The 14631-nt window shown below is 41.3% G+C and overlaps 1 protein-coding gene across 3 annotated transcripts in view; it reads right to left on the bottom strand.

The window, feature by feature from the left end:
• Positions 1 to 9961, bottom strand: part of LOC138963093 (phosphatidylinositol-binding clathrin assembly protein LAP-like) — an 80786-nt gene extending 70825 nt beyond the window's left edge. For all 3 annotated transcript variants that reach the window (XM_070335114.1, XM_070335115.1, XM_070335116.1), the window contains exon 1: positions 9688 to 9961. In XM_070335114.1, coding sequence (XP_070191215.1) covers positions 9688 to 9817 — 130 coding nt within the window. In that variant the 5' untranslated portion in view covers positions 9818 to 9961. The remainder of the gene's footprint in view (positions 1 to 9687) is intronic.
• Between the last annotated feature and the right edge of the window lie 4670 nt (positions 9962 to 14631).

Here is a 14631-nt window from a genome sequence, read left to right as displayed (position 1 = left end):
CAAAAAGTGATGCATGAGCGCACACAATTGTAACACAGTGAAGCAGGTGTGAACATGTGGTGACCAAGAGAGGTGTGTTTTGAGGCGGAACAGAGATCAACCAGTGAAGCCCTGTTAATTGTGTCATTTGTATGTTAACGACGATCTTTTCCGCTGCAAAGGGCAATGTGTTGAAGTAATGTTGCGGTATACAATTCCTTCCCAACACCGCAGCAAAGAGATCACAGAGAACCAACTCCTCCTTGTAATGACCAAAATGTCTTACGGTCAACACAGCAGCAACCACAACATTCCCAATTTCACAACAGTGACAACACACACACCCACACAAACACACTTCTCTCTCTTCGCCTATCTGTCATTCAACCAGGCGGAGGTGTGCATGTGTATGTGACAAACACAAGCCTTCCATGTCTGGGAGGCTAAGCTAGGGTAGGGGGTACTTTGAAGGGGGATCAGAGGCTATTGCAGGCAATATATATATATATGGACAAGGGACAGGGGGAAGGAGAGCAAAGGGAATTGAAGGGAAGATAGGGAGGGGAGCCAGGCCCCACACAAGCAGCCAGAGAAGTTGGCCAGCCAGCATCAAGACCAGCCAAACAAAATCAATACCTACATCATGGCTTCCTCATGCCTTGCCTACACAGGGCAAAACATCCCAGCTCTCTGTGTGCATCTCTGGATTGGAGTCCCCCACCACCTATGGGCCTCTCTTCCCTCATCATCTGGCTTCTTCTGCCTGCTCTCTCTCTCTCGCTCTCCACTCCCTCTTCTTTTTCACACCTTTCAGCCCCGAGTGTCTTGCAGGGAGACAGTCTACGTCAGCAGCATCTTATCTTTTCCTACCCTGGCTCCCTGGCACGGGAGCTATGTTCAAGGAGCCCCAGCACTGAGTTTAAATCATTTCTCTTTTCACTGCAGTTTCAACACAGTTTAGGGCTAAAACACTTGCCATTGACTACTGGCTGAACGCTAGAAAGAAATAGTGTTTTGAGTGAAAGTATCAGCGCAGGTTAAACATCCCACAGCAAGCAAGTGTAAACCCCAAAAAGATGATCATTGACATTTCTCAAACGAACAGTACTTACAACATATATTACGCAACTCAGACGGGAGGGGTGTAGTATTGTTTGATGAACAAACTTCATGCTAAAAATATTTTTCCCTTTTAGGGAGGGGGGGGGGGGGGGGGGAACATTTTTTCTTTTTGATGTGCACACATCTAAAATACACTTTATTTGGAATTTTCATGTTACCCTGACTCACAGTCTACTTCCAAGAGCTTTGACCACAGATTAGAACATTACTCTTTTAGTCTTGATACACTGGTGAAACAGGTTTTATCACCTGATAATATAGAGCCTCCATTTACCACACCAGGTGTGCACATGTAGTATCATTTATACACACATCATCTGTCTACCTGTCTGCCTGTCTACCTGTCTGCCTCTACCAATTAGACCAACAACACAGGGCAGTAACTGTGTGCTGCATGTCTAGTCTGTCAAAAGTGTCATAAATTATCTGAATTTTGTAAACAAAGCTGTAACTTGATCCCCGCCCCTAACAAACACTTAAAAGAGACTTCAAGTTGTATCTCGTGATCAAACACAGTGGCCTTCACCTCTGAGACACAGATAATTCTAACATTATGATGACACAGCTTTGAAGGACAACTGCCAGGTTAGCATGGGTACACAAAAACATGAAAAAAATAAATGAATGACTGAATGAGCGCACACACAAAATCAAAGAAGTCACGTAAGGCGAAAATACAACATTTAGTCAAGCTCAGTCGAACTCACAGAATGAAACTGAACGCACTGCATTTTTTCACAATGACCTTAGTCCGCCGCTTGTGCAAAACGGAGTGAAACTGACGAGCCTGTTCAGCGCTGTAGTGGTTTCGCTGTGCTGCATAGCACGCTTTTCTGTACCTCTCTTCGTTTTAACTTTCTGAGCGTGTTTTTAATCCAAACATATCATATCTATATGTTTTTGGAATCAGGAACCGACAAGGAATAAGACGAAATTGTTTTTAAATCGATTTCGGAAATTTAATTTTGATCATGATTTTTATATTTTTAATTTTCAGAGCTTGTTTTTAATCCAAATATAACATATTTATATGTTTTTGGAATTAGAAAATGACGAAGAATAAGTTGAAATTGTTTTTGGATCGTTTTATAAAAAAAATAATTTTAATTACAAGTTTCCGATTTTTAATGACCAAACTGACTCATTAGTTTTTAAGCCACCAAGCTGAAATGCAATACCAAACCCCGGCCTTCGTCGAAGATTGCTTTGCCAAAATTTCAATCAATTTGATTGAAAAATGAGGGTGTGACAGTGCCGCCTCAACTTTTACAAAAAGCCGGATATGACGTCATCAAAGGTATTAATCGAAAAAAGGAAAAAAACGTCCGGGGATATCATTCCCAGAAACTCTCATGTCAAATTTCATAAAGATCGGTCCAGTAGTTTAGTCTGAATCGCTCTACACACACACACGCACAGACAGACAGACAGACAGACAGACAGACAGAAAGATAGAGGTAGAGTGGAACCCGTCTATAACGACCACCCAAAGGATCCAACAAAAGTGGTTGTTATGCTTGAAGACAGGTGGTCGCTATGGAAAGGGGAATCACATTGGTAATCTTGAACTTTAGCGTGTTAAATTCATAGCTCAGAATCCAGTGACATTCTTTACTTATTTTTGATACAAGTCCATGTAAGCAAGCCAAAGAACATTTGTCGTGAAATTAACTGACGGATTGAGCTCCAAACTTAAGCATAATTAATTAATTTGGTTGTTCAAACTTCAATCGACGAAAATGCACCGAAAATGGCGTACGTTGTCAACCATGGGACATCATTTACATGAAAGAGTTGTCTCCCTTGCCCCGCCCATACGGATAATTCCTTCCTTGACCCATGTAAACGAAATGCATTCGTACAGTTCATCGGAGTTCATTTCGTAACTTCAAAGGGATCTAAAATGACTTGTTATGATTACAAGTGCAGGTTCTACAAATTTGGAGACTTAAATGCCTCTGAAATATGAGCTATGAATTTAACACGCTAAAGTTCAAGATTACCATCACCTTGCACTAAACTCCCTGGGGATCATTTGGGGTGGTCATTATGGACAGGTTGTAGTTATGGAGAGGTGGTCGCCAGGACAGGTTCAACAGTGCCACTTACTGAGCCTTCTTGTGCAAACTGAGAAGTGTCACACTTTAGCACTTCTAATTTAGAACACTGGTTAAGACAACTCAGCAAACAAAGCCTAGCTGAACTCATCAGCAAACAGTCTCTTTGACGAAAATAGACACAGGAAGCACCCTCCCTCACAATTCTACCTTAGATCAACACTGAGATTTAGCCAAAGAACTTGCTCACCCCAATAGATTTTCAAAGAAACCATAGAACAAGTTTACCCTGAACCAGTCAGATTAGGTACTAGTTATACTTATAATAAGGAAAGAACCCTCTCTGCATTTAGTATTACAAGGTTAGTTACAGTTGACATTCACAGACACCTGAGGCAGGTTTAGGAGATAAAACAAGTCGCGTAAGGCGAAATTACTACATTTAGTCAAGCTGTGGAACTCACAGAATAAAACTGAACGCACTGCATTTTTTCACAATGACCGTAGTCCGTCGCTCGTGCAAAAGGCAGTGAAATTAACAAGCCTGTTTAGCGCGGTAGTGGTTGCGCTGTGCTGCATAGCACGCTTTTCTGTACCTCTCTTCATTTTAACTTTCTGAGCGTGTTTTTAATCCAAACATATCATATCTATATGTTTTTGGAATCAGGAACCAACAAGTAATAAGATGAAATTGTTTTTAAATCAATTTCGGAAATTTAGTTCATAATTTTCATATTTTTAATTTTCAGAGCTTGTTTTTAATCCAAATATAACATATTTATATGTTTTTGGAATCAGAAAATGATTGAAGAATAAAATGAACGTAATTTTGGATCATTTTATAAAAAAATTAATTTTAATTACAATTCAGATTTTTAATGACCAAAGTCATTAATTAATTTTTAAGCCTCCAAGCTGAAATGCAATACCAAAGTCTGGCCTTCGTCGAAGATTGCTTGGCCAAAATTTCAATCAATTTTATTGAACAAGAAGAGCAAACGCTCGATCGAGTCACTTTCGCAGTTCTGAATATTATATGAGGCATCAGATGGACAGGAAGAAATTGCTATTCACAACACAATGAGTCACGTTCACATAAAATTTGAGCCCGGTCACTTTTATAGTTTCCGAGAAAAGCCCAACGTTAAGTTGTGTGTTGCCGAACAGAAAAGGCTAGTTATCTCCCTTGTTTTTCTGATAACGTTCGTAAAAGGCTACAGATGTAAATACTTTGATGTAAAGAATAATCCTACAAAGTTTCAATCACATCCGATGAACTTTGTCAAAGATATAAAATGTCTAATTTTTCCTTTGACGCTGACCTGTGACCTTGAAAAAGGTCAAAGGTCAACGAAACCATCGTTAAAGTGTAGAGGTCATTGGAGGTCACGACTAAACAAAATATGAGCCCGATCGCTTTGATAGTTTCCGAGAAAAGTCCAACGTTAAGGTGGTGTCTACGGACGGCCGGCCGGACGGCCGGCCGGACAGACTAACACTGACCGATTACATAGAGTCACTTTTTCTCAAGTGACTCAAAAATGAGGGTGTGACAGTGCCCCCCTCAACTTTTACAAAAAGCCGGATATGACGTCATCAAAGACGTTTATCCAAAAAATGAAAAAAACGTCTGGATATTCCCAGGAACTCTCATGTAAAAATTCATAAAATCGCTCTACACACACACACACACACACACACACACACACACACACACACACACACCACGACCCTCGTCTCGATTCCCCCTCTATGTTAAAACATTTAGTCAAAACTTGACTGAATGTAAAAAGAGTGTAAATTCACTGTCTCTCTACACTGCCTGGAAAAGTGGGTGGGAGAGGGCAACTAAAAGAGTGAGTTACAAAACGTCCCCATTCCCTCAATATCCAGAGCCTGTGGTTACATGTATGTGTAGTTTTACAAGTGCTGTCTTTTACTCAAAACTATTAGTAAGGGGAATACATGTATTCTATTTTTTTTAAACGCCTGCTGGTACTAACACCTTCCACTGACAATTCACAACTCAAAAACTATCCTCTGTTCCAGTTATAATAGCTTCAGAGAATCATGGAAGAAATGGTAAGGATTTTAAAAGTACCCTCAGCAGATCGCCGAGATTCAAAACCAAACACAAGGATGCATAACACAGGTGTGGAAAATGCCATTTGTTTACCACAGCATGCAAGACTAAAAAAAAGTGTGATTCTGCAGTGCACTACACTGCATCAGCTGCCACACAGATCAATACAGTTTGTTCTTAATCATGACACAATGTGTCTATATTTGGCATTTCCACACAAGTTACTCATGGCTAATGGAAACTCACTTCAAAATGTGACTTCTGCAAGCCTCTACTTGTTACTGCAAGACAATCCATGCATGTTTTGAATTACAATGTACTATTAATCGCCTGTTGGTGAGACATGTGCGCGTTACAAATATTCGTATTATTATTATTATTATATGAGTGTGCATGAGTTGTTAATGCGAAAGAATGTGTATGAGTGCGCCTTGAGTCGCCTTGTGGTGAGATATGTGCGCGTTATAAATTCTCGTATTATTATTATTATTATTAATAATAAACCCATCAAAGTAAACACCTGTAAACCCATTTACTGCCTCTGAAAAAGGAGGGCCTGGGGGGGGGGGGGGTGGGGGTGGTTACACATAATGTAATTATTCCTTGACATCAAAAATTGTAGTTGGGCAAGTTCTGTAGTAACTACTACAAATGACTGAGCCAAATGGCCAAATTAAGACCACAGCACAGCAGGGCGACATGAAGCTTTCTGTGTTGGTTTTCAAGTAAATCAATGGCCCCGTTCATTCAGGCTGGCAGGCCAGTCCAAACACACTTAGGCTTGCTGTGCTGCCTCTGGCCTCTGTATAAATATAATATTTACATCAATACCACCGGTGCTAAAACTTTGCAGTAAGAGGCACAGATCTTTAGTCAAAGTATTGTTTCTAGCAATGGGCTTACCTAATGTTGCAACACTAGAATTTCAGTTAATGAAGAGGCCTGGAATATCACCATCACACACTCCGTGACTTTCACGTGGAGCTCTGACATCATTTTCTCTCTTGCACGCACTGCTAGTTCTTCAAAACTTTGAGGGCATGTCAAGATCCTTTTTTTTCACACATAAAAACACACATCATGTACAGAAGAACTGCTAAATAAGAGCCTGATCATTCTATTAGAGAGGCTTCCTTGGGCAAAATTCCATCCAAGGCCATATATTGAAAACAATAATGGAATCATTTCCATACAGATAGTGAGATACATATCAACAGATCACCTTCGAGGATTAACTCTTTCTTTTTCATGCACTAACAATCTCTTCACAGCTGCTCTCAGCAAAAGTGATAAATACACCGTCCTGATGTGTCACAATGTCATGGTATGAACATTTCGACCAACACAAACAACAGAACAATCACTAATTATCTGCTGTCATAGATAGCACGCCCACCTGGGCTGCATAAATTAACACTGAATTACCTAAATCACCATACTTTACACACATCGAAGTTAAAGGACCCCAACAGGCTTTTTTTGGTGTCAAAAACGCGTTCATTTGCGTTTTGGCGTGACTTAGGTAACCAGGCATATGCATGCCATAGGAAATTGTTTTCTCACCTTCCCTCACAGGTTTTAGTTTATTTCGGAATCGTTTTGGGTCATAATCCGACGAACCTTAGTTTTGAGCCTGGGGGTTAAAATCAAGGGTCTGCGCGCCCCGTGATTAGTAAAAAATTGTACAAATCACGTTAATGCTCCCGATATTTTCTTGTCATCTCCAAAGTCAAGGCACAAAAACAAAATACCTTGACTTGTTTATGTTTAGATTTTTTTTTTTCATTACTAGATTGTCCCGTCGCTGGGAAATTCGGGTCACTTCCTCCCAGTGGAAAGCTAGCAGCAACAGAGTCACGCTACCCCAAAGTCAAGGGATCTATGGGATTTTTTTTCTTTTCTTTATTGTGATATCGCTGGGAAATTCGGGTCGCTTCCTCCCAGTGGAAAGCTAGCAACAACAGTCGCGCTACCCCAAAGTCAATGAATCTATTAGATTTTTTTTTCACATACCACAACTTCGACACATTACCACATCTTGGACACATACCGTGACATCTTGGACACATACCGTGACATCTTGGACACATACCACAACTTAGACACATACTGCAACTTGGACACATACCACATCTTGGACACTTACCACATCTTGGACACATTACCACAACTTGGACAAATACCACATCTTGGACACATACAACTTGGACACATGCCACATCTTGGACACATTCCACAACTTGGACCACAAGCTAGCTTTTCACTGGGAGGAAGCAATCCGAATTCGCCAACAATCAGCTCTTGATGCATATCATTTTACTTTCTATCATCACTTAAGATTAGACATTCACAGAACAGATGAAAATACTTAAATTGTGTGATATCGCATGATCATTTATGATTTAAAACCACAGACAAACTAAGATAACAACAAGCTGACATGACACAATACTTTCACCAAATAAAATTCATGACGATAGGCCATAAGTTTACCTTTCAACACTCTGATCATTGTTTTTTAAACACACTGTGTGTTGAGATCATCACTACATTTTTAACTCAAGTCTACCTTAAATCTATCAAAATAACTTACATAAAAATGTTAAAAATCAAGCTTTTCTGATAGTTAGTCACCTTCCTGTTATGTAATAAACAAGATATATTAACAAATACTGCAGAATCCAGGTTTCCCAATTGCTTCATTTCCGGCCAATTTATGTGGAGCACGTGATGCACACAAAAAATATTGGCGATCTAGAAGTGTCGTCTGCGCAATGATCGCGGCGGCGCCCGCGGCTTTCTTGACCGCCAAGGACGACCGCGCACGTTGTGATACGTCATTCGTTAGACCTCAATAGTTGCAAGCCTCAAAAGTCAAGTACAGCAATGCAGCTGGGATCGATTGGGGCATTAACAACAAATACAACACCTCTGACAATATGAATTTCATGTACTAAAAGAAAACTAAAATGTCTCCATGACTCTTTGTTTTATCAGTACGACAGTAGCATGCACACTGACACGCCTTCATGGGATCATACGATAAACTAGCACACATGACAGCTTAATGTTAACAAACAACCAAGGCCATCTTGCAAGTGATTGAGAAAAATAAAAAGAACAAGAGGCGAAGCCATCAAGGCTCACGTAAGAAATCGACAAACAGTAACACAAACTCAATCACTCCGTCACACACACACACACACACACACACACACACACACACACAGAAAGAGCATAGGTGAAACTGTGCAAGAAAGCGAGACACTAGATCTAGATCTGTCTGTCTGCATGTAGCCTACTTACAGGGACACGACTGCCAACTAGTCTCGGCCCGCTCAAAATAATAATGACCGAGACTTTCAGTACTTCCTTCGCGTGACGTCTAACCCTCTTACGTCATAATGTGACGTCAATGTAATGTGACGTCTTCAAATGTTAGAGTTTCTACCACAGACATACACACGCACGCACGCACATACGCACGCACGCACATACGCACGCACGCACAGACAGACAAAGTTACGATCGCATAGGCTACACTTACGTGAGCCAATAATACTAGGTAATACTCTACACAAAAGCAATGTTTGCCCTATATCTCTAAATCACAATCTACTAAAACAGCATACATTGCAAATGCAATATGCCGCTCCTTCATTGTAAATGACTCAATGTCATGCCACAGTGTTTTATAAATCTCTCAATCACAATGGAAGAAGTTTTACAGTACTTAGACATGCAGTTGCCGTGCATACAAAACAATGTGCTTATTTCCTTCAGAGAGTATGTGAAATTCATGTTTACAATTACATACATGTTTTTAACTCATCCAATAAATTAGTAAATATAATTAATTCTGAATCAAATAAATTTATCAAATGGGATTGGCAATGGCATGCATAAAGCTAATTAATTATCATGACAGGCGAGTGCACAAATCTCATGCACACTGCAGTATTATTTCTAGTTATATGAACTAGGTTCCACTGTTTTAAATAACACTGGTGAACGCTTAAAACTGTCAGTAGGCCAACCTGATAATGTGATATTTCAGCATAAAACCAATTTCTAAATCAAAATGCTCTTTTCATTTCAGCGTTTGCGATGCACTTGGACTTGCAAACGTTACAGTTTTGTACGCTACAGTACATAGTGTACATATATATATATATAGATGCTAAATGAAGTAGAACTAGAACACAACGCCGGCTTCGTGCCAGTCGAGGCCGAGGCCAATACCCTACTTTTCTTGCGAAAAACAAATCAATTTCACCAAGTCTACACAGCAAGACACCGACCACGTAAATCAGTGTCTTCGATTGTTTCTAATCCACCTTAAATTTGAAAGTATAATGAAACAGAACGCATTTATCTTCAGGTAAAACAGAATGGGCGTGAGACAAACATGTTGGTGGGCGTGTATGTGTCGGCGACTATACTCACAGTCCAGATGCTTTTTCTTTGGCCCAATGATTTCCTCCGTTGTCGCTTTGCAGACCGATTTGGCCAACCCCTGGCCTGCAATGCTGTGTTTGGCCGCAGCCATACGGTCCATAATGCTTTGGCCCGACATTGTCTTTAGTTCCGTGGAACCTATATGTCCAGAGATGTCTTACGGGCCACCGGAACGACCCAAAACACCTTGACACCTATCTGACACAATGATGCTTGCAGGAAAAGGGGGTGGTTATCTGACCGACAGACCAATATGGCGGTGATGAAATGAGAAAATTCAAGTCACGTGACGGGGGATCGGTTATTTTCTTCACAGTTTTGCACACTTTTTCAACGTTTTAAGTTGTATTTGAACCTAAATTGTCAGCTTATTTTTGTACAAAAGGCACCGATCAATTTATAATATGTCTGTTTCGTGTACGCCTAAAACACTGGATGACAATAACTAATGTGTATCGTGTTACTTTTGATAACGAAAGTAGTCATTATGTTTCGTCTGCTGTTCGAACTGCATTGGTCTAGAGCTTTTACGAATAGGACCCAAATACTGGGCTTCGTACAATACTGCACACTCTTGAAATTACAAACATATTTTTCCACATACGTGAGAGAGACCACCCATGTGATAAATAAACCATCTTTTCACACGTGTACATCATGCAAATGAAGTGGGGTCAAACTGACTACACTGGTCTGGCCTCAGATATATGCTCAGAACAGAGATATCTCTGCTCAGAAGTAACTCAACTTGAGATGTTTTCCACTGCATAGCTCATCAAAATAACCGAGACAAACTTCAGTTTTGAAACATTTCTGTTGTTTCCTCGGTAATATGCTTTTGATGTCAGAGATGTCACTGCGGCTTTGCAAAAGACTGACTGACCTGGTGTATATAACGATGTCAGCTTTCTGCCTTTGCCCATCACCTTCAAATACTCGAGACTGAAACTGTTGTTTCCTTGTCAAATTAAAGAAGTGAACTTACTTTTAGGACATAACAAGAAGGGCAAAGCCCATACGACTCACATGCTTGACCTTGACCTTTACATGACCTTGACCTTCAGGGTCAAGGTCAAATAACTAAACCTAGCAATGACATCATACACTAAGAACTGCTTTACACATTTTTCCTACCAAAATACATGCCACACAAAGCTGTTAATTCAAGACATAGGAAGTACAATGGTGCTTATTGGCTCTTTCTACCATGAGATATGGTCACTTTTAGTGGTTCACTACCTTATTTTGGTCACATTTCATAAGGGTCAAAGTGACCTTGACCTTGATCATATGTGACCAAATGTGTCTCATGATGAAAGCATAACATGTGCCCCACATAATTTTTAAGTTTGAAACAGTTATCTTCCATAGTTCAGGGTCAAGGTCACTTCAAAATATGTATACAATCCAACTTTAAAGGACCCTTGCGACCTTGACCTTGAAGCAAGGTCAACCAAACTGGTGTCCAAAGATAGGGCTTACATTGCCCTGTATAGCATACATAGCTAAGGTTGCCATTCTCGATAACTTCAGGAAAAAATGCGAAAATGTGAAAAATGGTCGTTTTTAAGACAACAATTACGGCCCCTGTGACCTTGAACTTGAAGTGAGGTCAAGTTGCCGCACATGTTTTTTGAGATCTTGTAACCATACACCATCAGGCCACATCAGGTGTTGATAGACTTAATAGTGTCCAAGAAATATCCAACGTTAAAGTTTTCCGGACGGACGGACGCCGGGACGGACGGACGGACGGACGGACGGACGGACGGACGGACGACTCGGGTGAGGACATAGACTCACTTTTGCTTCGCATGTGAGTCAAAAAGCATGTCAGTTTCTTGCATGTGAAGGAAATTGGAGGTGAATTTAATAAATTTCACCCCAAAATTCGATTTCTTCGAAATCGTGTACCGAGTGATTACGTCCCTTGAATGATCGAGAAGGGGAACATATTTCAGGATGAATCAAATTTCGAAGTTTAAATAGAAAAAATTGCTAGGGCAAATTTGACCCCATGAATGTGAAGTACCCAAGGTCGATCGTCAGTACTATCGAAGGTTTTTTTGTTTTGTTCTGTGTGAAGTTTATACAAGATCAACGAGGCCAAATCAGTGGCGGAAATCTGACATCGCCCGGCGGCCGAGAGCCCGTTCAACGCTGACGACGCCTCTTCATCTCTCTTGGGCTTGTTACTGTGTGATACATTTCCTATGGCTTTTAATTTCATTTTGGCCTGCCTGACAAGAAAAGAAAGAAAATTTGCAGTTTTGACAATTAACTTGAAGCCGTTGATCAGTCTCTCTCTCTCTCTCTCTCTCTCTCTCTCTCTCTCTCTCTCTCTCTCTCTCTCTCTCTCTCTCTCTCTCTCTCTCTCTCTCTCTCTCTCTCTCTCTCTCTCAATCAATTGTCGATTTGAAAGTGCGATGCCTGTTATAAAGTGTAGGCGTGTGGTGTGGATTGATACCACTGTCCTATATATAAGTATCTCAGTTTAAGGTTGTTTCTGGTCAGTCAAGTTACTGATTTATTTTTCTTGGTTGCTCCGCCGCAACTGAGCCAGCCTAAATTTAGGAAGAAGCACTGTTTTGTTTGGTTCCGTTTTCGATTGCCGGGTTAGTTGATTTAGTCGTTTGTTCGTTAGCCGTTCAGTGCTTGTCAGCGTTTTATGGTTAACGAATTCCGACCGTGCAGGCCCAGGCCGGCCGCGTGTCACTGATTCAGCCGGTGTCACGATTTCATCTTTCGCCTGTGTACATATTTCCCCCTCGACACTGATATACTCAAGACTGAAATGTTGTTTCCTGGTAAAATTAAGAAGTGAAATTATTTATGGACGAAAAGCATGTCAGTTTCTTGCATGTGAAGAAAATTGGTGGTACAATTTAATAGATTTCACCCCCAAAATCGAATTCTTTGAAAACGTGTAGGGGCCTACTGAATGGAAAACATTTTAGGATGAATCAAATTTCTAAGTTAAATTAAAAAAATTGGTTGGACAAATTTGGCCCCATGAATGTAAGGTACACAAGGTCGCTCATCAGTACTATCGAAGGGTGTTTTTTTGTTCAGTGTAGAGTTTATACTAGATCAACCGAGGCCGAGAAGCGAAATATCAACACGGCGAAAGATGAAAACGTCACACCGGTCAGTGCTATCGATGATAGCCCGCCAGGCTGCTATCATGAAAGCCGTTGCCGCACCCGAACAACGGTACACAGTGTTTTCCAGCATCTGCATCGTAATGAACCGACTGAACCAGACTGATTTATCAGTTCAGCTGTATCATAGTCTCAAGTCACCGTGATCGCCCCTAAACACATTGCCGGATGGACCGTGGCCGCGGTGCGGCCGCCGGTCCGGATACGCCGGGTCCGTCACGTCGCGGGGATACCTTTCTAATCAGTCTGGCCGGGTGCGAAACTTTAACTTAGCCTCCGGACACGTTTTTCCGCGGCATTTCTGTTTTTCCTTGGAATAACCGAATAAGTAATGTCATTTTCCGCAAAGGATAGAACAAGCTTGCCGCGCCGCCGGGTCGCCCACTGCCAAACCGGTAATGACTGATGAACTATAGTGTGACACCGACTGAAACAAGTCGTTGTCAACACTGAAATTGTAAGCTAAAATTAGTTGCAGCTATTAGCCATTTTAAGTTTGAACAACAGAACACAAACAAATTATTAAAAAAAAGTTCGTATTAACACTCGGCACGTCGGTTTTCATGTACATAAACATGTACCTTGATAGAAAAGTTTCGCTATTCAGTAGGGCTGTAACAAATCATCACTGACGGCTTACTTCGATGAAGCCAAATTTACAGACTGCAACCAAAACTCCAACACTGACAAACGCTAGTCCTTTCCTAGTCCTTTGCCTCTAGATCTGATGTGGAGGTGTGGGGAAGGAGATGATTTATTTTCATCAGGATTATCAACTTTAATTCACTAATAATTTAACACTGAACCCTGACACAAAACGTGTGGACAATTTCGGCCTCTCTATGACTGACTATGCGGCCTCTCCCCCATTCAGTCTCCCTCTTCAGTTCTGTGCATTCCAGTGAGGGTCTGTCTGCCTTTATTCTTTAAGCACGGTGCCAAACACACCACACACACACTCACACACACATCAAATCAAATCAAATAAAATCAAAATAACTTTATTATCTCACATAGAGAAATTGCAGTCAGACTCCGATGGGGTCAACGAACACAGTGGCGGATCACATCTTCTTTAAGGGGGGGTTTCCAAATTTCTTTTAGGGACAGATCGACGACGCGAAGTGTTTAATTTAGGCCGGCTCCTAGGAGAAATTGTCGATAAAAACAAGGAAAATGGAGCAATCTGGTGCAATCTGCCATTATTATTCCTTATTTTTCAAATTTCTTTCTTTTTTCCCTTTTTTTTTAGGCTGGGGGGGGGGGGGTCCGGAAACCCCGGAACCCCCCCCCCCTGGATTCACCCCTGAAACACACACACACACACACACACACACACACTGACACACACACACACACACACACACTGGCACACCGGCGTTGACTCGACACATACACTGCCACACACACGTACTGGCACACACACGTGACGTGTACTGGCACACACACACACACACACACACACACACGCACTGGCACACACACACACACACACACACACACTGCGACACACACAAACAAACCGGCATAGACCCCCCCCCCTCCCCCCCGCCCTACTCTAGCCACACTTTAGTGTGGGACTGAATATCGTCCTTCACTCTTTGCTTGCCTTGTCTTGACTGACTCTCCCACTCAACTAATTCGGCATAACCTCTGTCGTTCATTATTCACAGCACTGACATGCCAAAATAAGCTGTTTTACAGTAAAGAAGAAAACCGAGTCTCCGCAATACGAGACATGATGTGAGGGACAAACATCCTGGTTCAAACA

The sequence above is a fragment of the Littorina saxatilis genome, linkage group LG3 (assembly GCF_037325665.1).
Source record: "Littorina saxatilis isolate snail1 linkage group LG3, US_GU_Lsax_2.0, whole genome shotgun sequence".
Taxonomy (NCBI): domain Eukaryota; kingdom Metazoa; phylum Mollusca; class Gastropoda; order Littorinimorpha; family Littorinidae; genus Littorina; species Littorina saxatilis.
This window is presented reverse-complemented; position numbering and strand designations above follow the sequence as displayed.